We start from the raw sequence: 22,767 nt of genomic DNA on the forward strand, positions 1-22,767 counted from the left end.
AGTATCTCATTAGTGAATGTTGCGTTTGAATACATACTAATTAGTCATATATATTAGGCCCATAATGATAACCCAGAGCTAAAGTCCAAATCATAGATTTCAAGATCATATAATCTTTTTTTTTTATCTTTTTTTTTGTTGCACAATAAAATTATTATTTATTTGAAGAACACGACGTTTTCTTTTACGTAATAAGAAGAGGTTTGTTTGAGGTTGAAAATGCAATTTGTGTGTTTGTTAGTTTAGTGCCGTAAGAAACTCTAAGAATGAAGCTACATATGCAAAATTTGCATGTCGAATCTTATCTCTATCCTTTTCTCTTTTTGTTGACAAACTCGTAAACTTTCTTTGAAATGTTAATAAGATTTCAGTTGCAACTCGTATACTTCATAATTTGGTTTTAAGCATAAAAAGTCATAAGTTGGGTTCCTTAATTAGCAATTCGAACAAAATAAAACTGTAGTGTCATAATAATTATCATATTGCACTGTGCACAAATAATATCAACTGACTCAGATTAGTCTCGCGAGTTATTCCGTGTAACATAATAATTATAAGTTATATTTGATCGAAGTAACCAAAATTAGAAGTTTTGTTTTACAATTATTCCACTATTTAATTATATATATACTTCTTTTTACGATATTGGAATTACTATATTTAAACAAAGACATAAATAATAGGTTGTAGCTAGGTTTTACATCATGTTCTGATTCAGAGTATCATTCATGGAAAGCTAGTTCAGTTCGCAGTGAACTATATGTCGTGTAAGGATTTGAGCATATGTGGAGAAATTTTCCGAGATAATTTTGGTAGAACATCATAGGATGTTGATAATATATTAAAAAGATTCGAGATGACGAAAGATACATCACTGATTAAAATTAGCAACTAGCAAACCATGTCCTCATTTATTATTGGGTTCTTAGCTCTCGTAGTAGTAGCTTCTTTTTTATGAATTTTCTGCTTGTCTCAGTGAATACTGTAAAAGAGAAATTAAAGATGAATTAACTTGGTTTAGTTAGATTATTGTAATGAGATCATTAGATAATCACAGAGAGAGCGAGATGTGTGTTATTGTTTACCTGTCGCAGTTGGTGGAAGGGCTGAACTTGTAAGGAAGATTAATTCCGCATTTAGAAGGCAAAGCTAAAGCATTGTTGAGGTTGTTAGAAGTGTAAGAGACTCCTCCTATGGCAGATTTGATGCAACGGCAGACGCTCTGACGGTCCGGAGGGGTTTGAGCCTGACTGCTGAGTGTTCGGAGACCGCTGCAGCAGCTGTCTGGGGGGTTACCTCCCTGAAGCACGTAGGAGATGCAAGGGTAAAGCTCCGCAACCGCAGTGTTGCAGGAAACGGCTGCTTCACCAAAGTGCAAAGCAAGAACCAGGCACACGGCTAGTAAGAGAGATCTCATGTTACTTTCTGTTTTTTTTTTTTTTTTTTGTTTAAATTGTTTGTTGTTGTGGTGTGTGTTGTGGTTAGGGTTAGAGAATTGAGAGGTTATTTATACATTGAAAGAGTTTGGGGTTGGCAGTTGAGGAGGAGTGATTGCTAGGACACGAGTGTTAGTGTTAGTTGTGGATGAATTTAATGTTTACCTTCAGCCAATTAAAGATCCAACCCTCCGGAGATTCAATTGCATTCTTCTATATATCTAACCAATTTCTAATAAAAATATACATTTACGCATTCGTATCGTTTTTACCTATCTAAAGTCATATTGCTTAATCAATTCAAAAGGCCTACTAAATTAAATACTGATACCAACTATAATAAGACGTTGAGTAATCACTAATCCATTAAGAGAAAATTTGGCATCTTAGATCTATCTAAATACACAAACCAATAACACCCCTTTGTTATAGCCTATCTATCAAAATTCATCGGTAATATGTCTATAAAAAGAAAATGTCATTACTCGTGACTCGTGAGGATTAGAATTTAACTCGATTGACATCGGAATGTTTGTGAGTCTAATTATAGTTGATATATAGTATGCGATTTCATGCTATTTTGAAATGCTGATATGATTGATCTCCACCGGCCACCAAACCTGACCGACCAGGTTTTGAAATGCTGGCCGTTTAATACATAAGCTTATTTTTGAATGTTTTAAAAAATTCAAATATTTAAAATAGCTTTTGACAAATTAATGACACTATGCTCCTGTATAAATTTTGGAGACGGTGTAACTCCTTACTCCTATAAAAAAACATTGACGACGACATATTGAAACTAGTACTAGATAGCGACAATTCTAAGGCGATGGATACTGAGTCATATGGCAGGCAGCTCATGGTGCATTCAACTCTAGTTTGGTTCGTACGTTTTGTCTTTAAAAGTAGTTACAACAGCACAAAGACGAAGGAGCATCTTCGAGATAGTACTACGAGCTGTGGTGAATTGATTGTCAATAAAACCGTTTTCGTTGGTTTCCAACACGTAAACTACTAATACTTTTCTCTATCTTGAGTAGCAGCGAGTGGTCCCAATATTGTATAGCTCAGCCGATCCTTAACCAAAAAACAACCTATGATCGTCTCTCCGAACCATGTTTTCCAAGCTCAAAGATGATTCTTACTCATTCCAACGTGCTCTTTAAATAATTCATCTAATAAATACGCAGAAGTTTCATACGTTCTTGAGATTGTTGATTGTTTATATATATATATGCCCAGATTATAGAAACTCTTGACATGAATCAATCAAACCCATTCTTGATTGCTTCTCCTCTAACAAAAACTAGCCATAGAAGGAAACGAGATCTCTTGCGATAAAGCAATCCATCTAGCCAGCAGAGGTTTAACTAGAAAATTGTTTAGATACAAGAGGTCTACTCCATATAGTTCCAATTGTGCCTAGCAAAGTACTGATCTCAGGGAAGTATGATACACTTAAGGTAGAGTTCCAAGTAAGTGAATAAACCTTCAAACAAGCTGAGTTCGTTGAATGGAGAAGGAGAGACAAGTTAAACCTGGCGCCAACAACAAAAACAGAAATCCAAGAGAAGCTTTCACCGCCCCATTCTGGCAATCCGGTTTCGCAGCTTCCGATTATGCTTCTCCTGAGCGAAACAAGGAAGAAGTTATATTAGTACAATTTGTGGCATTATGGTCGAATTTTCGAAGTTACAAGCTTAAGGTGGTTTTAGTACCTGTTGAAATACCCTATCCGAGCTCTTCTCTACATCCGAAGCCAAGCTTTGGACCTTGGCCAACATTTTCTCATACATATCTTCAATCCCGCCTGTGTTATTTGCAGCTTCGGCTCCAACCAAACGTTTCAAGTCTCCAACTTGTAAACCCTCTGCCAACGCATCGATCTCCTTCTGATCCTTCACTGCTTGTTTCTTCGCACCCAATGAACCCTCATCGCGATCCACGATCATGGCTGAGCTATCCAACTCGCAGATCAACGGTGGAAATCCCGATTTCGGTCTAAACGAACCGTAATGGCCCCGAAACGCCGGTCCGATGTTGACTATACCAACGGATCTCGGCTCCAGTCGTTGTTTGGAGGACCGGAACTGGTACCCTCGGTACTCGTGCGTGTGGATGCACTGATCACTCGATGGCGTAGTGAGAAGAAAGAACACACATGAAGCCATGTTCGTCAATTTAGGGTTTTTCAAATCCTCGACCGGTAAGTGAAATTGAGATGACAGAGATGAAGCGACGGCTAACTCTCTCATTGAGGGACGGTTCGCGGTTTTCCGGCGGGCGGAGAACCAGCCAATCAGGCGGTCCGGCGAATCGACTCGGAGGGAATCGATTCGACGCGAGTCAACACGGCCAAGCGGATCATAGAATGATACAGTCTTACCGGAGCAGACAAAGCTCGTAACGGTGGCGACAATTTGATCAGATGAGGAACTCGAGGCCAACGAATCCGCCGGAGGATCGTCGGATAGATTAGAGGAGACGATGCGGTGGATTTGGCCGAAGATCAAGCCATCGACGTCACTTGGAGAGGAGGAAGCTCGTTGAATCAGGGACGCCAATGTTGCACCCGAAATCTCGATTTTCTCTAGTGAGAGATCGTCCATGGCGAGTGGCGGACGAGATGAACACAAAGAGGGAAAATGTGACGTCATTGAAATCTCCGCGCAAATAAGAACTACATAGCAAGGACATCAAGACGACGTGGCGTTTCGTGTTTCAAAAGAGTGATTTGCGTGCCGTTTTTTGTGGAAAAAACGGGATATATTTCCACACTCCAAGCCCGTTAATTGACCTAAAAAGCCCAATTAAATACTCCAAGCCCGTTTATTCACCTAAAAACATTTTAAAGGAGATATGAAAGGTCAATTACTAGTTCCTTAATCTTCTGCCTTGATGTAGCAAGTAGCAACGGTGTTAACAAGTGTCGCCATATTATTTAATTAAGAAGAGCAAATATTCTTTTGTATTACATATTACGAGGAACAAAGCAACACTTCTTATTAGTTGGGAGTTTTGAAAGACGAGAGGAAAAACGAAGAAAATGGTGCATCCTTTGGTTGATAGAGCCACAAGCGATATGCTCATTGGTCCTGATTGGGCCATGAACCTCGAGATATGTGACATGCTTAATCATGAGCCTGGGTACGACTTTTTTTTTCCACTAAATACTTTTCTATGATCGGAAAATCCTCTATCCAATGCTCTATGCGATCGATCCGAATCAATGTTCTAAAGGACAATGGTATTAGTTGAACTTGTGATGTCCTTTAAGAGAATCAATTCTTCTTTTTGATGTCTTACTAATAATGGTACTCTTTTTGTTAACCCTAACCTGTCAAACATATATCTGGTATGTTGATCACTGGAGTTGGATGGTTCGCATTTGGTTTTGATGTTTCTTCTTTTGGTTCTATCATAGAAGATATGTGAGTATGTTTGTTTGTAGGCAAACAAGAGAGGTAGTGAGTGGCATAAAGAAGAGGCTTACTAGTAGGACGTCAAAGGTTCAGCTTTTGGCTCTAACAGTAAGTTCAATTACGAGGGATCGGTATTCATTCAATGAAATGTTCTTACATCATCGAAACCAAACTTCAGTTTGATATGTAACACAACCAATTGTCTTTAGATATTTACTTTGATTATTTCTTCCTTTCTAAATTAATCTATGTGAAGATAAACATATATTTTGGGATTGTTACTATTGTAGTTACTAGAGACAATAATAAACAATTGTGGGGAGCTTATACATATGCAAGTTGCAGAGAAGGATATACTTCATAAGATGGTGAAGATGGCCAAAAGGAAGGTCAGGCTATGAATCTTTTTCTAACTATTGTTTTTATCTATAATCATTTTTGTGTGACACCAAACTAATGATGTTGTTTGCTAAACTTATAGCCCAACATCCAAGTGAAGGAGAAGATATTGATACTTATAGATACTTGGCAAGAGAGCTTTTCAGGTCCACAAGGAAGACATCCACAATATTATGCAGCATACCAAGAACTGTTGGTATATATGTTTCATTTTTGCTGTAACATGCCCCATTTGAATAGAACCGAGACCATTATATGATGGTTCGTATTTTAGGATTTCATTTAATTTCTTTTGTCATTTGCAGCGTGCAGGAATTGTATTCCCTCAAAGACCTCATACCACACTCAGTTCAGGACAAACTGGTCCTTCCACAACGTATCCTCATAATTCTCGTAATACTAGACAAGCAGCTAATGATACTTCAACAGAGTCAGAATTCCCAACTTTGAGGTGTTTATCTCTTTATAACTTCCCATTATTTTCTAGCAATACTGAAGATATAAGATTGATCAAACAGCATTTTCTGTTTTTGTTGAAGTTTGACAGAAATTCAAAACGCCAGAGGAATTATGGATGTCTTAGCTGAAATGATGAACGCAATAGATGGAAACAACAAAGAGGTATATGTATTTTAACATCCAAATTCTGATAGAAGGTATACAAATTATATTGGCTTCACTTTTGCAGGGACTTAAACAAGAGGTTGTTGTAGATCTCGTTAGCCAATGTCGCACCTATAAACAAAGAGTAGTACACCTCGTAAACTCGACATCGTAAAGATCTACATCTTTTTAGCTTCAAAATTTTTGTTTTGAATTATAGCGAATAAATGATTACTATATACATTTTGGTTCATGTGTCAGAGATGAATCATTGCTTTGCCAAGGGCTAGCCCTAAATGATGATCTGCAGCGCTTACTTGCAAAGCACGAAGCCATCGCCTCTGGAAACGGTGTGATAGAAAAAGAAGACAAATCTAAGAAGGAAGTTCCTAAGGACACAACTCAGATAATAGATGTTGGTTCAAGGTAAGAAACAGCTCTATTTTTCCAAAGGAATCATATAGAGGAGGAAATATCTTTGGGTTCTTGGCTAAGTTTGAATATGAATATATAAAATTTTCTTTTGTAGTGAAACCAAAGCTGTAAGTGTTGTGGCTTCTGCAACTAATGGTCCAAAGATAGACCTTCTAAGTGGTGATGATTTTGAGACTCCGAATACGGAAAACTCATTAGCTCTTGTTCCTCTCGGACCTCCACAACCAAGTAGTCCAGTAGCAACGCCAGATAACTCCATCGTCTTAATCGATATGTTATCAGATAATAACTGCGAAAATTCTACTCCAACTTCGAATCCACACACACAGCATCAGATGGTGCAACAGCATTACTCAAATGGATTTGGACCTGGCCATCAAGATCAATCTTTGTATGGACAAGGGTCATCATCTGGTCCTGTTTGGAATCTCCAAATTACCCAACAACACCAACAACCATCTTCCCCTGCCTACGGAAACCGACCCTTTTCGCCTAACTTTAGCCCTCCGGCCTCTCCTCACTATGGTATGCACTTTGGGCTGAAACTCAGACTGATATTGGTGCCTACAGAAAACCAAACTAAGTAATACTAACTTGTTGTCTTATGGTCTTATAAGGTGGACAAAACAACAATGTTCTAGCATTACCCCCACCTCCATGGGAAGCTCAATCTCCAAGCTCTAGCCCTCAATACTCTCCAACTCATCCAATGCAAGTGACTCAAGTGGTCATCACCACACACACTCATCAACCCCTTGGTTACAACCCTCAAGGCGGCTCTCCTCATGCCACGAACAACAACAACTTGTTTGGAATGTTCCTTCCTCCAATGGCAGGAGGCCACATGCCACCCTTTGGCCACAACCCCAACGTCATAAACAACAATTATAATCCCACAGTGTACGGAGGCTACGGAGGTCAAGCTCAGCCACCACAACAGTATCTTGTAGAACAACAGATGTACGGGATGTCTCTTCAAGACAATGGAAACAACAATACAAATCCCTACCAAGTTTCTTCTCATCCACCTTCGGCTTTTAACCATCCACCAATGATGAAGCCTATGAGTAAGAAACCAGAAGACAAGTTGTTTGGTGATCTTGTTGAACTCTCCAAGTTCAAGAAACCCACTTCAGGACGAGCTGGTAGCATGTAAAAGTTCATTTACACCACATTTTTACTTCAAAATTAGAGATTCCAAATATGTTTTGACTTTTTTTTTATTTTTTTTTAATGTTGACTTTGATGAAGAACACCTAAATTTTCAAAATAAATACCAAACTAATGTAATCTCACTTCTTCGTCTTCTTCTTTTTCCTCAATGGAGGAAGGCGACTCGATCTCTGCTGAATCACTCTCTCTCGAAACTTTAGCTTCTATTAGATCACTCATTATCAACGCCGACACTTCCGACTCGGTAATTTCCTCGGTGTTCGATTTCCTTACTGGTCTTCTGAGTCGAGGGGACTCGGCGATTCTTCACCACGCTCTCAAGCTACTCTCCGACCTTGCCTCCCGGCGAAAGGAATTAGCACCACATATCTTCGAATCGGTCTTTTCCAACTTACTCCGCCTTCAAAACGTGGCCGCAGAGGCGAACCACAAACGCGGCGCCGTCGAATCTCTTGTTGTGCTGGCTTCGTTATCCGAAAGAAACCATGGCATTGCCACTGAGCTTTCCAAAATCGACGGCGAGGTATTTGCGTCGATTTGCCTCGGAGCACCTATATCTTATCGGTTGTGGGTTCTTAGGAACGCGGAGAGGTTCAATGTCCCGTCATCCGTACTTTTCACCTTGTATTTAGGGTTTACCAAGGATCCGTATCCGTATATCAGAGAAGTAGCTCTGAATGGACTGACTAATATATGTAAGGCTGGCGACTTCAATCACGCTCATGCCGTAGAAGGTTGCTATACTCGTGCTGTTGAGCTTCTAGGCGATGCTGAAGATAGCGTCAGATCTTCTGCAGTTCGTGCCGTAAGTTGCTTAGTGGTTGGTGCGGTTGAAAGAATTGTTACAGGCTAATGATTCGATCATATCTAATTGGGGGCTGGCAACTTTTTGAATGTTCAGGTCAGTGTGTGGGGCAAAGTGATGATTGCATCCAAGGACGAAGAGATGAACAGAAGAGAGTGTACGGATGCTGTGTTTCTCCAGGTAACCAGCTCCTCTTTGGGTTGTGTGGCATTTTGAATTCCATGAACTTACCGATTGAAATGTCTTATACCTAGCTACAAATTGATACAATGACTAGTCAGTTCCTCATAAAAACATATTTGTGATATCCACTACATGAATATGAATAACATGCGGAATTTTTAAATTGTAAACGAGTCTGAATAACCAAATGTTTGATGTTTTCTTATAAACATGCTTTCAGCTTTGTTCTATTGTGAGAGATATGAGTGTAGACGTGAGGGTTGAGGTCTTCAGGGCATTTGGGATTATAGGAACTGCATCAGAAATCATTATATTGCAAACACTTTCTAAAAAAGTATTGGGAGCCGGAAAAGGGAAGAAACCGCAGAATCATCTTTCGAATGTATCAGCTGATGTCGCTGCTGCAGCTGGAGTTTTCATCCATGGTTTTGAAGATGAATTCTACGAGGTACTCTTATAATAATTTTCCTTTTTCGTTCTGCCATGGTGCCTTTATGTGCAAACCTGTTAAGTAAGTATTGTAGAAATAAATTAGTTGCGTTTTTATTGTTTCTGGACTTGTGTAAACAGCATTTTCTTGCATTATTTTTGAAGGTACGGGAAGCTGCGGTTGACTCCTTCCACTCCCTCTCAGTAAATTCTATCAAATTCCCAGATGAAGCTGTGTACCTATTGATGGATATGCTATACGATGATTATATGGTTGTCAGGTTGAAAGCTTTAGAGGCATTGCATCATATAGCAGACTTGGGGAACCTTAAGATACAGGAAACATATATGCCTGCCGTAAGTCACCGTACTCTTTTGCCTTTTTTTCTTTATATAGTACTGACTAGGCCAACAGCTAATGAGTATGCAGATGCAATTCTCTTGCTATACTTCATAAGTTCATTGTCTTGTCACGAGTGATCTAAGTGTTATGCTTATAACCAACCTCGTATGAGTTTAGTCCAGCTGAAGTAGCTTCAATAATTCTTTGCATTCTAGCTCCAATGCAAGTTTTTTTAGCAAGTTTCTAAGGGTTAAAAAGAAAAAATAAATAAATCAAAAATGTGTAATAAGCTAAGAAATAGTTCTTAGCTAAGGATTTTAGAAAGTGATTCTTATGGACATGTGTCCATTTCTGATTGAGTGAAGCAAAGAAAGAAAGAAAAAGCAAGTTTTCTGATTTTTTAAAATATAATGCTTAAAGCCTAGTTAAGAACTTTACCATTGGAGGGATAAATTTTACTTATTCTTCAAAAAGTTTATAGCTTCAGATTTTATACTTTTTGTAATTAAAATATACTAACAAACTTGTTAAGTAATTTAAGCATTGGAGATGGTCTGCTTAATGGGACAATAAGTGATTTGTTACTAAACTAGCCTCGCTGCCGGCTACCCCTGACTCCTGATTGTCACTTCGTTTTATTTGGCTATGTCTTTGATATGAGTTGTGGTAAAGAGCTGCTACTTGACTTTGCAGTTTTTGGATGCTATTGTTGATACTTCTGAGAACATTAGGTTTGAGGCTAGAAACATTCTTAAACTGGCAAAGCTGCCTGATCTGAAGCTGGTCAACAAATGTGTTGATGATGTCCTAAAAAGTTTAGAGATGTATCCACAGGTTTGTACAGTTAGCTACAGAGATCAAGTAGCTTCTGATTTCATCAATTCTTTTTTTTTTTTTTTTTTTTTTATATGAACCTCAATTTTCTTTCATCCTAGGACGAACCTGATACCTTGTCTGCCCTGTTCCATTTCGGACAAAATCACGCAAATTTCTTAACCAGTCTGGTTAAGAGATTTAGTGAAAAGGTAAGCGAGCATTTTTCTCTCTTTTCTGTCAACTATAGGCGTACTGATCATTCTTCGCTTACTCTTGTATGCTCTCCAGTTAGGGGTAGCTTCCGGAAATAAATCTGAGTTCAACAGCCTACATATATCTGCATCTCTGATGCTGATAATCTCAGCCCCTCTCTCAAACAAACTAAGCATCGCCTCCATTCCACCCATGGCTTTTTCATATTCACTTGCAATGCTGGGGAAATTCTCTTGTGGACTTCAGGATATAATGGATCAGGATATGCTTTTGGCTTACTTGACTCATTGCGCTTTTCTTTCTGCTTCTTCGGGTACAGAATTCAACAAAGGAGATATATTTTGTCATGCATATAGGCACGGTGATGCAGATCTTGCTGGAAACGCTGTCCTACTACCAAGCAAAGATACAACTAATGAGAGTAAATACATGGCTTCCGAAGCAGAACTGGAAATTAGAAATCAAGCACTCAAGTTTGTGAACTATATACTGTTGAAAATAAAGGCTGCCTGGTTGATATCACAATCAGGGTGCTCGAAAGAAGCACTCCAAGCGTTGAGGTTTTACAGCTTACAATCTATTGAAATATCAGCTTCTGTCTGTTTCATGTGTACCCAAAATAATGTGTTTCTTGTCTTCGTGTCCAGGGCTTGCAAACAGGAGTTAGCAACTTTGACACCCGATTCTTCAATCTCCAATGGGGCATTACAGTTTATGTGTCAGTATATTCACGTAATAGAACTTCTCGCTCAGGTATGGTCTCATTTGGAATACTCAAGACACATCAGCACTTGTATAGCTGTAGAACTGGATATGCTGATGGAGGAGGTAGAGATCAAATTGATGGAGATAAGGTGTAGATTCACAGGCCTGGCGATGGAGGTGTCATTAGTAATGGAGCTAGTAATTTTTTGTTGCTTGTTAAGGCTATATAGATTTGAGACTTGCTGCCGCCTTAGCTACATTGAGAAGCTAACTTCAACTATATCTCAATTAGAGCTCCACCATGAACAACAATGCACCAACCCATCAGATTTTCTAACTGAAACTAAGAAGTCATTGCAAGAGATTGGGGGATCTGCTAATATAAATTTATGTAGACTGCTTCATCTCATCAAGATATTCAGTTGCTTCTCTCCGGAACAGTTTACGTTATCTGGTAATCTGCAGTGTGTGAGCGTGGAGCTAGAGGTTCCTGGTAATGGTCCTTACAGTCCTATTTCCTTTTTGCCTGGTCTTCCAGTGGCTATTCAGTGTGAGATCACGCTGCTTAATGTGCCAAGGGATACCTGTTTGTGGCTGAGAATATCCAGAAGCGATGAAACTTGCCAGTTTGTGTATGTGGATCCAAACCTCTACAATAGTGATGGGAGAGAGAAGAGGTTCATGTTTAGTGCAGTAACTTACATGACCCTGAGGGCTGTTATGTTCACATTGCGGGTCTCAATAGGGATAGAGTGTATGTTTGAAGAAGACGTTTGTTACAGAAAACGGCATCCTGGTCCCAAGCATCCAGTGGCCTATCTGTGTAAGGAAAGAGAAGTTCACCTCAACCTTGTTTCAAGAACATAAGACAAACAGTTGACATTTTGTGAATTTGCAAAAGTTAGAGATTCTTGTTTTGATCATTTTCCCCGTAAATCAGTAAACAATTGCATAAAGGAAAGCTGAGTGGTGAAGTCAGGAACACAACAAGACGTGGCTAACAAATTTTGTGCCTTATTGTGCTTATTTAACTGCCCCATTTTAGAAAGGAAGCGAATGAAATGAGCTGGAGAACATTACACACTATAGAGTCTTCACAAGTTCACATGTAATATCCATAATATATGATACACACACAAATATCACAAAAACCTCTTTCTGCTGCAAAACAATCAACTACTGTTCAAAGTGTGTTTATCAAGTTCAAGTCGTTCTTCATCATAGTTGTATCTACCAAAGAACAACTGTTTGGTTACCCTTAACGATTCAGTATGCTTAGATATGTGACAAGTTTTTAAAAGGTCTATTCTGTCTGTGCAAACATTTTCAATAACCATGAACTCCCAAAAAATTGTTTTCTTTCTTACAAAACTGTCAAGCCGTAAACAGCTAAACCACAAGTAAAATATTTAATCGCAATTTTTCTATAAAATACTAATTAATCTCTGCCGTTTTTTTAGTGAGCTCACCAGTAGTCATTGCAAGAACAAGAGCCGTTAGTAAAACAATGAAACCTATTGTTGTCTCTAACAACAATCTCTCGTCTCGTGATCTTCGATATCAACTTCATCACTTCATGACAATCCCCACATACCCTTAGATTCTTCACCACCCGAATCACTTGGTCATGACCCGTACTGATCAGCCCAAACGCAACAGCAAGCTTCTCACTGTGATAACCCAAGACCCTTTCCTTTTCTTCCTCTTCAACATCAAACATAACAAACTCTGTCGTTGGAACAAAACCCATAAGCCTCATTTCATTACCCAAATCTTCTAGCTTTGCATATATCTTGTCGCTAAGAGGATGAGATTTATCATCTGCTAGAAACTCATGGACCGTCCCTTCCAATTCGATCCAACTATATCCCGGGATCTTTTTCATCCCTTTCTTGTTCATCGTGTCTCTCACTTCAGCCGCTTCGCCCCACCTGCCACTAACAGAGTATATGTTGGATAATTGAACATAGTTTCCAGCATTCCATGGCTCCAAAGCGATGAGTTCTTTGAGAACAGTTTCTGCTAATCGCGTATCTTTGACCAGTCTGCATCCGCTCAGTAACGCTCCCCAGACTATCACGTTTGGCTTTATGGGCATATCGCAGATCAAACGGTATGCATCATCTAACATTCCTGCTCTGCCCCAAAGATCTACCATGCAACCATAGTGCTCAACTGTGCGTTTCAAAGCGTAATCACAGCTTATGGCATTGAAAAAACGAAGCCCGTCTTTGATTAGGCCAGCGTGAACGCAGCCACAGAGCAGTCCAAGGAATGTGGACCCATCAGGTGAGATACCTAACTTCTCTGTTTGTCCAAAAACCGCAAATGAGAGCTTAACGTAGCCATTCTTGGCCAGACCAGAAATTGCAGCATTCATGATAACTATATCTTTCTCCTTCATTTCTTTGAATACTTCAAAACCTCGTGTCATAGCCCCACATTTAGCATACATGTCGATCAGCGCATTGGCCATAAACAGATTGTTCAAGAACTCATGCCTATCTATTAAACTGATACCCCACTCACCTAGATCAAGCGCCCCTAAGCTTGCACAAGAAGAAAGAAACCCAACAATGGAAAACTGGTCAGGCTTCAGATTTTCCTGCAACATCTGGAGGAACAACTCTACCCCTTCTTTGGGGAAGCTGTTCGATGCATACCCTTGTATCATAGTGCTCCAAGTAACTATATCTTTTTCCACCATCGAGTCAAAAATAGAACGTGCTTTCTCCATCTTCCCACACTTTGCGAAGAGATTGACAAGTGTCGTGCGCACAAAGGAGTTCCTCTGTATCCCCATTTCTTCCATGATCTTAACAATCCATTCACCACTGTCGAGATCTCCTAGATGAACACAAGCAGATAAAAACTTAACAATAAAGTAGCTATCCGGTTTCACATCCATCTCCACCATCTTCTTAAACAAACCAATCGCTTCCCTGTACTTGCCCGCAGTAATATACCCACTAAACAAGGCCGTCCAAGTGACAACGCTTCTGTCAGGAATATCCTCGAACACTTTGTGGGCATCATTCAAACGCCCGGATCCGGAATAGATAGAGAGCAGGCTAGTCATAGCGCTCACATCGTGATAATAGCCACATTTCACCACCAGAGAATGGAGTTCAATGCCGAGCTTGAGATTTCGGGATCTGGTGCAGGCCTTGAGAACCAAAGGGAAAGTGAAACCATGGAGGGAGAGGCCGTGTCTGCGGATGGAGACGAAGAGATCGAGGGTTTCATGGAAGAGATGATTGTTGACGAAGCCATTGATGAGAGTATTGTAGAGGAAAATGTTGGGGAATTGGGTATGGGAGAAGAGGAGAAAGGAGTAACGGGTCTGGCGGAAGAAGAGAGTTCGCTTGAGGAGGAGGTTGATGAGGAAAGTATCATGGTGGAGATGGTGGCCAACGAGAGAGACGTGGATTTGTTTCAGATGGCTCACGGTGGATGCGACGGAGATTAGGGTTTTGATTTGCTGCACTTTCGATGTTGATGACGGCACCGTGATGATGCTCATCTCTTCTTTTAAACCTCAGTGTTTATCTCCCGCCAATTTATACATAACTCTTCCTTTATTTTTTATTTTGGTAATAATAATAATAATTGTCATATTTGATCTTATTCTTATGAAGTTTGCTCTTGTATCAAACCCTCTTTTTAAAATCGTTGATATTGTCTTTTCTCATTTTATTCCCACTGCTTAGTTTCATCTTGAATGTTAATATAGAATGTATAATTACTCACCCATAAGTTGTAAAAGTAATCAGTCTACTAAAATCCAAAAGCATGCAATTGTAAATATAAAATTTGTAAATACACCAATATAAGATTCCAACTAAAGATAACATATATGAGACGTATCACGTTATGTTACAACAATTCTCTTTATTAAACTTGGGGATAGTAGAGTTGAGTAACCATGGAAATAAAAGCAAAACTCACTTGGCTCTCTGTGTAGCAAGATGGAGCAGAGTCCGAAAGAATTGAGGAGGGTACATTGGGGGGTGCTCTGCTAATGCCTTCAGGTTTAAAATCCCAAAAAAAAAAAACAAAGAACATGTGTTTATGTCAATGACTCATCAGGAGAAACTCACGTACACAAATCTGAGGACAAATAAAACATGGCTAATAACAATTTTTGCAATCAAACGAAATCAAGTTCTTTGATAAACATTTCGACTAGAGATAAATCAGTTATTTTTGGTAAAAGTTGCAATGAATACTTTTTCGATTTAGTTGACATACTTCCTAAACCACATATCTCTGAAACGATTGCAAGATGGAACAAATAGGAATGCAAAAGTCACCTGTTGGATTAAAACAGTGGAAGGAGTCATCCCGGGAACTGTGTTCACCTCTATAACTAGTACCTGCAAAACGACCTTGTGAGAAATTTTGGAATGAAAGATGAGAGCAGAGTTAGTATAACGCAACAAAATTTTCTGGGCCTGTATCGTACCTCTCCGGTTTCAACGTGCACAAAAGCATCGATCCGTGAAAACCCTTCTAAACCAAGTGTTTCGGCAATCAGCTCGATGCCTTGTTTGCATTTCTCTAAAGCTTCCTTACTGAAATCTCACAACTTTAGTCATCAGCTTCGATATACAATTTTGTCTCTATGTTCTCTCAGACTAAATCAAAATAAACAAAACCGCACCAAACCAAAGAAACCGATCAATTTCTTACTTTCGTATTACCTTTTTTATACCCCAAAATGGAAACGAAACTCACTTTTTGATGATCTTTATACTAACAATACATTTCAATACAAAACCAACTCCAACGCAAACTAATTCAGGTTTCTTGGCCTGAGGATACTACAAACTAATTTGAAACTGAAATAAGTATAGTTTCCATAGCCCAAGAAACCTGGATTTGATAACCGCGACAAGCATAGCTTTTCTAAAGAAGAGCTTTCCAACAAAGTAAACTGCTCTCTTTCATATACATAGCATAGCTTTTTAATCTATTCCATGTACTAATAATACCCTGATTGAAGCTTTAGACAAACCTCATGATTGTTGGTGGTGGTGGAGTAAGATTTATGCCAGTGCCGCCTATTAAAGATATAATTACATATGTCGTTGTAGAGACGTTTTAATGCTCTCATAAAAGTAAAAGAAGACATGAAATGGCAAAGAAAGACAAGTAGGATTACCTTGAAACTTTTCCTCGAGGGACAATATATCGCCACTTTCTTTGACCGTAAGACTAGGACTCAGCGAATGCATTGACCCACGCTTTCCGATTACACCCACAGTTATCTCTACCCACCGCCTCCTACCTTTCCAAGAGAGCTGCTGCTTGGCTTTGGATGAAACTATGATTTCATCGGTTTCAACGAATGGTTCAAAAATCAAGAGCTCTGGTCCAGGATTTGGCATCTCGATCATTCCATGTGTCTACACACACAAGTTGAGATAGGGATTTGGATAATCCTACTTTATCTATACGGTTATGCTAATAAAATGATTTAATTGTTGACCTTAGAAAGAGTGTTTGGAGGAATCCTTGGTAGACAATCTTTTAAAGCTTGTACATATACAGCAAGGTCTTCGGAGGAGCTGAGGGAACACCCAAACGTTTATCACACACAAAAGAACTTAGTGGTGATGATTGGAAAAAGACTTTTGAAATATGAGTTACCATAATCTTGCAACACCAGTGGAGCACCCATCCTTTGCTGGTTTAACACATAGTGTGAGACACCGAAACTTGTTGATCAGTTCATTCCAAACATTTGGGATGGTCTCATGCATTATATCCTCTGTTTTTTTCACATCTTTGCTTATGGTCAGAATTCCAAACTCTGAAAGCTATTGATTACGAGAAACACAACAAAACGTAATTTGTTACAATATTACTCACGTTTTCAATATATTAGCTTGAAGAGTATATTGACTGGTTTCTATACCTGACTAAGAGCCTGAGATGTCGTAATCTTGTCTATGCAAGTCCTTGAGGCTAGTACCCCTGGACCTTTATTTAAGCACAGAAAAGGAAAATTAAACCATATGGTGGACATAGCTTATGTGGAAAATTGAATAGAAATCCAAATGCTACATCATAAGTTGCAACTAACCTGTATAAGAAACTCCTTCATCCTCCAGCAACGCCTGCAGTGTACCATCTTCCCCAATTCCTCCATGCACTGCCAGTTAGCATTTGAAAAAATATAATAATAAAAATACTATATGGAAGCACTCTTGTACAAGAGAAAAGTGCTTCTACAGGAGTATCAACTTTGAAACAAAAGAAAACTACACCAAAAAATGTTTCATCATCTCCAGCATTTGTTTTTGTTCATGCAACTACTCTTCCTAATTACATTTGTTGATAGCTTTCTCTCATAATCTTATATTTGCTTATGTCAATACAAAGTTGGAAACATTGCCGTCTCTCAGTTATAAGACTAACCTGCAATGAAAACAGTTGCTTGAGCTTCCTTGGCAAGCTTGATCCACCCTTTCAACGAGAATTTTCTGGGCAGATCGTCTGCTATATCAAACCCTGCAAACCAGCTTTGATTTCCCAAACCATCCATAAGATCCTTCATCACTTGCTTCTGCAGCACAGATGTAAATAGAGCCCGATCAGGCTCGACTGCTTCTAAGCAAGCTGCAAGAACTTCCTCAGCAGTGTGCCTTAGCACAACCGAATAGCTGAGAATAAAGAAACTCATTAGACCAATATAGCATTAAAAATGAGAAAAGTTCAGATAATTTCAAACATCTATGTACATGTTATATCGTTTTTTCCCTTCTATCATATGGGAGGTCATCATCTGTATCTACGACTATGGGTACAGACTACTGTTATCTTAATTCAACTATTATGTCTGAGAATATACTTACGGCAAAGCCCAGACTTCTCTATTGTCCAAGTTCAAAGATGAGCCTGATGAGTTGCTAAGTGAAGGGGAAAGCAAACAGGGAGTTACATTGAGCTGTAAACAACAAGATCATCAGAGTCAGAGTAATCCTATTGCACCCAAAATTTGACTATTATAGCTTGAGGACAATACACAGTGGAATAAATGATTTCATAACATCCATAATTACACCTGGAGCGATGTAATACTGCGTTCTTTTCAACTTACATCTACAAATCTTTGCAAATTGATCCAGACATTTGTTCCACTCATGACGGAGACCTGCCGCTCTGAAGTATCTCCTCCAAATATGACAAACACTTTCTGGATGTCCCCAGAGGTTTTTAGGGTTGTTAAATCTTGGAGTAATTGACTATACCCATAATTATACCAAGAAAGATGGGGAAACCTCGAGCTAGCACGATGGACTATTGTTCGCAAAATATTTGAATGAGAAAATCCAACCTGAACGCAAAAACTGATGATCTAAAATCATGTATGGTTAATACAAACATCTAACCTTATTCTTCGAATGAACTAGGCCTGAATGAGAATATAGACATTATATAACAGCTTAACTTTCCCTAATACCTTACCATTTGCTTACAAACTATCAATGAAAACATTAATTGCTGTTTAAAAAAAAATTTGGGAAGAGGAAACACAAAATGGTTAATGCTTATAAAACCATGTTATTTCTTAACGCATCGACTATACTAAGGAAAAAATTGGGTAAATGCACGCATATTTCACAAGATATGAGAAGAAGAGTTTAACAGAGTAGAGTCTGAACGAAGCACATATTTCACATAATCATCAATGCTATAATATATTAATTACCTTCGAAGCCTGCTGGAAGAGAAAGCTAGTTTGTTCCATGCCACTTATCTGTATAAGCAGTTGAGATAAATTTCAAGTGTTACCTCTAAGAACAATGCAATGTTTACTAGCAGGATAAATTTGAAGGTAAACAAATTTCCGGTAGGCCAACCAGGTTGATATCTGTGTATATAACATCGCATGAATCGGGTCCTCCAAGCCTTTCATTTGCAGATGATAATAAATTTAAATTGGACGCCAAATACCATCCATCAATGCGAGCAAAGTCACGTAGACCAAGCTTTTGAAATATATGAGATGCCTCTTCACGAATCCTTTTGATAACATGGATAGGGAAACGGGGAGGAGTGTGATAGGTGACCTGTTTATCTCAAATACACTCACTGTGAGGAGAAATATAGTTACTAAAATTTGAAACTTGATATGCTGAGAAACCAACAAAATAACCTCTGAAAAGAAAAAGAAAAAGGGATGTTTACCTGTTTGAAATATAGAGTTAAGGGAATAAAGGAAATCAATTTCGTTGCAGACACAACTTTCACTATTGGTTACGGGAATTGCAAGAATCGTGTCTATTCAGTACCTGCTGTGTCGGCAGATACTTCCTCCGATAGTCGAAGATTGCTTCTTCCTTCGGATCAATACCACCATGAAACTGAAGTTGCACCTGACAACATAAAAGTATATCATAGTAAGGAACTAAACAGGATATAAAGTGAAAGATATAGTCCATATACATATTACTTCAAATGGATATCTCAGGAAGTCATCTGACCCTCGACGCACTAATAAGTTGGCCACAAACAGTTGAATTCAGCATATTAACACTGTTCGTCCTGAAATCTGCTTTCTATTTAGTGTAAGAATATCTGCCGCCCAAGTTTTACGAGTCCAAGATTAACATAATTAATGTAATCATGGCCTAGATAGCAGCTGAGACATAACCTCAAAGCAAAGAAACATATAGCACAAACTTCTGTGAAACTAAGAAAACAACTGAAATTGTTATTACCTCAGTAGGCAACAGTACAACAGGATGGGAAACAGAACCACAACCTACATCCAGGACAATGGCAGTGAACTCATGTGCATCTTCAATAAACACCTCAAAAACAACCCTATCATCAATTCCCTATCCGAAAAAAAGAAGAAAAAGTTTAATTGCATGCAAAATGATATAGTTTGCAATCCTCTTCTAGTTTCAGGAAATAAAAGTTTTCATTCCTTCACTTCCAAGTTCCTACTTATATTGTTCAAGCCTCAAAACAAAGGATACCTCTAGGATTAGTTCAATAGCCTTTTTCATTGAATCATTTACACCAAAAGCAACTTTGACACCAATGCTTGAGCCTGCTTTAGCTGGTTTTACCTGAAAGAGAGACGTGAAGACAAAAAATAGGATCTTTAGACAACATTTGACATTTCCAAGACCAGGCAGAAAATAGCCAGATACTTACCACGACTTTTCCCTTCTCGAGATCCAGCTGGTTATCTGTAAACCATTGTGCTATTTCACTTTCTTCTACTCCAGTTCCCTGAGATATTTTGTTTAAAGGATTTATATCACTAACTCGAAATTTGAGTGCATGTATAGATAAGAGTTTTCCATGCAGAAAATGAATGCTAATAAGGAAACATAACTGCCTAGACAATATACTACCTGCACCAAGTAGTTTGGTACTGTCATGAACCCAAGCTCCCTGAGCTCCAAAGAGGCTTCATACTGAAATTAGTTCACTGGAATTAATCAGAACTATACTTATATGGAAATGGAAATCTAACAACACAAGGACAGTTAACTAATTCAGATGTCAATGAATATCTGAAAAAAAATCGTTCAGCCAAATTATTTACCTTGTCAAAGGCTCGACGGCATTCACGGGATCCGGTCCCCACAAATGGAATGTAGTGACTTTCCAACAGCTCCTGCATAGCATTAATCAACGATGTTTAAGGTTCCATAACCTAAGTAGTTCCAAGAGAAAATAACCCCAAAATTTTGTACAAACAAAAACCTGAATGCCACCATCTTCACCAAATCGACCATGAATTACTGGAAACACAATGTCCACAGCGGAAACAAGATGCTCAGCCAATTCGGATAGTGATGAGAATCCCTGTGCAAGACTACACAGTATGAAACAAACTAGCCACTCAGCTACTTTGGTCACAATTATTATCCCATGACCAAATTTTCAAGCCCTTCGTATCAGATACCTCACCTCTCCAGCTTGAAATCGAAATCTGCCGGAGTATTCGAGTACAGCTGAAATTTTTCACACAATAAGAAAAAGAAAAGAAGAAGAACTATAAGAATAAGAGATACATAATAGCACACAGCAAAACTTGTCAAAATTGCTTAAACAACGCAGCTAACCTGGGCGGAGGAAATTGCAAAAGCTTTGAGATCAGGATCGATATAATAGCAGCGCACGCTTATACCATTGCCCTGATGAAAAACCATCCAGCACAATAGAAACGCAATTTCTTTCAAACCAAACGGACTAATGAAGCCAGAAAATGTAAAAATCCAAAGTCAATTGAACAGGGAAAAGAAGGAGAAGAACCTCAATATGATCGAGAACTGATCTGGCAGAGTTGAGAGAAATCCCGCGCTCCGCCGACGGACCTCCGCAAATAAGTCCCACCCTCAGATTTTTACTCATCTCCTCCCCGTAAACGACCGCCTTCGAGACAGTTCGAATAGCTCCGGATCCCCGATACTTCTTCATCCCCAAAAACCTGCATGTACTCTCGCTCAGTGAGTACTTCTGATTCAGCTTCAGTATCGTCCGTGAGGCCGTCGCTACTTGGTTAGCATCACCTCCTACTTTGCCGCTAATCATCGAGAAACTGACGCCGGTGGCCATGGACGTCATCTCAAAAGGAAGCTTAAGTATCCGTACGACGCTTTACCCCTCCTTGAAGATTATTGACCATCAGTCAATCAGCCATACAGTACAGAGACACGTTACACACAACAACAGTGAACAGTTTTCGAAACAAAAAGCATTCCTGGCACGCGGGAGCTTTGCTTTGCACGTGCCAGTAAAAAAGTTCTGAGGTTTTTGTGTATGGGCCTTCGTAGATTTTTGTTAAACCCGAATGATAGAATCTTCAAAAAAATATTAATGCGGCTTTCGTTTAGATCATTAAATTTGAATGATTAAACATTCATTACATATTGATAACAATCCAAACACATCTAATTGCCTTTTTTTTTTTTTTTTCTCAGATTTTATTATAAAATTCACAGCAGGCCTAAACAAAATGCCCAAAGAGTTTTACAGGACAAGAAGTAGCAATTCAAGGCCAACAAAACATCGACTAAGGAAGAAGAAATTTTGTCTTTGTCATGCTTTTCACCGAACCACGTGTTACAAACTGGATTCAACCAAAACACGTGTCGAGTGAATACTCTCAAGCATTCCGACGAGCAACCTTCGCCGTTCGAACTTGACTCCGGTGAAAGAATCCTTTGCGATTAAAAAATCGACCATAGATTCATGTGCGGTTTTCACCAATAACACCAGATCGAAGCTCCGATTAGAAAGTGAACAGCTTAAGGGACTGTAAATAAGCAGTGGAAACCTCTTCGTTTCTTCAACTCAATTCGCGATCTTTGAATTGGTTCCTGCAAATCTCAAAACTCAAAAAAACTAAGTTGAAAATTAACAGTTTTAAACGATAACTCGCTAAAACCGTGTTCTCCAATTCAATACATATGAGATTTATTAGATTGTGAAATATCCGATCTACGGCTAGGAGATACGAGAGCCGGCCAACGCCGCTTAACTTAAACAAACGCTGCCAGACATAAAGCCGACCACCACCGCCAAAGAAGCCGATGATGTCGGACGAGAAACCAGATTAACTCTGCCTGACGGCATATGAAGCTTTCTCTATTCTCTGAAAAATTTTGAGAGAGAGAAGAGAGAGAGAAAAGCTTGTCATCTAGTTGCCTTTTAGTTGTTGTTTTTTCGATAATTAACATTAGAATAAAAATATTAGAATTAGAGCAAACGTAGATACGATACATACGTAGCATGAAAATTGCAATCAAAGTGGATGATGCATGTCTATTT

General features: G+C 38.9%; 6 protein-coding genes across 12 annotated transcripts; 2 read left to right on the forward strand and 4 right to left on the reverse strand.

The window, feature by feature from the left end:
- Nucleotides 1–784: 784 nt before the first annotated feature.
- Nucleotides 785–1,470, reverse strand: LOC17891106 (non-specific lipid-transfer protein 6). Its single transcript, XM_006296679.2, has 2 exons — nt 1,086–1,470; nt 785–982 (listed from the first exon to the last, which is right to left on the reverse strand). The coding sequence occupies exons 1-2, from the start codon at nt 1,415–1,417 to the stop codon at nt 973–975; spliced, it is 342 nt and encodes a 113-aa protein (XP_006296741.1). The 5' UTR covers nt 1,418–1,470; the 3' UTR covers nt 785–972.
- Nucleotides 1,471–2,752: 1,282 nt separating this feature from the next.
- LOC17892602 (BRISC complex subunit Abraxas 2) lies at nt 2,753–4,084 on the reverse strand. The gene is made up of 2 exons (XM_006298060.2): nt 3,158–4,084; nt 2,753–3,067 (listed from the first exon to the last, which is right to left on the reverse strand). Exons 1-2 carry the CDS (start codon nt 4,046–4,048, stop codon nt 3,017–3,019), a joined length of 942 nt encoding a protein of 313 aa, XP_006298122.2. The 5' UTR covers nt 4,049–4,084; the 3' UTR covers nt 2,753–3,016.
- Nucleotides 4,085–4,485: 401 nt separating this feature from the next.
- On the forward strand, nt 4,486–7,462 carry LOC17893591 (TOM1-like protein 8). Its single transcript, XM_006299565.2, has 10 exons — nt 4,486–4,586; nt 4,891–4,969; nt 5,152–5,250; nt 5,343–5,456; nt 5,566–5,711; nt 5,800–5,881; nt 5,949–6,034; nt 6,125–6,289; nt 6,393–6,823; nt 6,916–7,462. Exons 1-10 carry the CDS (start codon nt 4,486–4,488, stop codon nt 7,452–7,454), a joined length of 1,842 nt encoding a protein of 613 aa, XP_006299627.1. The 3' UTR covers nt 7,455–7,462.
- Nucleotides 7,463–7,604: 142 nt separating this feature from the next.
- Nucleotides 7,605–11,926, forward strand: LOC17893237 (protein SIEL). The gene is made up of 8 exons (XM_006296863.2): nt 7,605–8,276; nt 8,373–8,456; nt 8,680–8,907; nt 9,054–9,245; nt 9,925–10,065; nt 10,167–10,256; nt 10,336–10,820; nt 10,908–11,926. Exons 1-8 carry the CDS (start codon nt 7,620–7,622, stop codon nt 11,830–11,832), a joined length of 2,802 nt encoding a protein of 933 aa, XP_006296925.1. The 5' UTR covers nt 7,605–7,619; the 3' UTR covers nt 11,833–11,926.
- A 333-nt stretch (nt 11,927–12,259) lies between these two features.
- On the reverse strand, nt 12,260–14,578 carry LOC17890845 (putative pentatricopeptide repeat-containing protein At3g08820). Its single transcript, XM_006298977.2, has one exon. The coding sequence runs from the start codon at nt 14,486–14,488 to the stop codon at nt 12,431–12,433; it is 2,058 nt and encodes a 685-aa protein (XP_006299039.1). The 5' UTR covers nt 14,489–14,578; the 3' UTR covers nt 12,260–12,430.
- A 162-nt stretch (nt 14,579–14,740) lies between these two features.
- LOC17893266 (D-alanine--D-alanine ligase) lies at nt 14,741–21,660 on the reverse strand. Of its 7 annotated transcripts, none has more exons than XM_023785892.1 (24): nt 21,250–21,652; nt 21,060–21,131; nt 20,905–20,948; nt 20,698–20,809; nt 20,537–20,608; nt 20,343–20,405; nt 20,140–20,217; nt 19,959–20,051; nt 19,695–19,814; nt 19,266–19,349; nt 18,834–19,043; nt 18,683–18,730; nt 18,071–18,166; nt 17,826–17,917; nt 17,389–17,633; nt 17,054–17,122; nt 16,886–16,950; nt 16,618–16,787; nt 16,457–16,535; nt 16,130–16,373; nt 15,983–16,028; nt 15,431–15,539; nt 15,279–15,341; nt 14,741–14,990 (listed from the first exon to the last, which is right to left on the reverse strand). In XM_023785892.1, the coding sequence occupies exons 1-24, from the start codon at nt 21,559–21,561 to the stop codon at nt 14,910–14,912; spliced, it is 2,667 nt and encodes an 888-aa protein (XP_023641660.1). In that variant the 5' UTR covers nt 21,562–21,652; the 3' UTR covers nt 14,741–14,909. The 7 variants fall into 7 exon arrangements, 6 of the variants coding, with proteins under 6 accessions (XP_023641660.1, XP_006299559.1, XP_023641662.1 ...); XM_006299497.2 differs by having other exon boundaries at nt 18,071–18,307; XM_023785893.1 differs by lacking the exons at nt 14,741–14,990; nt 15,279–15,341 and having other exon boundaries at nt 15,527–15,602; nt 18,071–18,307; nt 21,250–21,654.
- Between the last annotated feature and the right edge of the window lie 1,107 nt (nt 21,661–22,767).

Source organism: Capsella rubella, unplaced genomic scaffold (genome assembly GCF_000375325.1).
Source record: "Capsella rubella cultivar Monte Gargano unplaced genomic scaffold, Caprub1_0 scaffold_3, whole genome shotgun sequence".
Classification (NCBI taxonomy): Eukaryota; Viridiplantae; Streptophyta; class Magnoliopsida; order Brassicales; family Brassicaceae; genus Capsella; species Capsella rubella.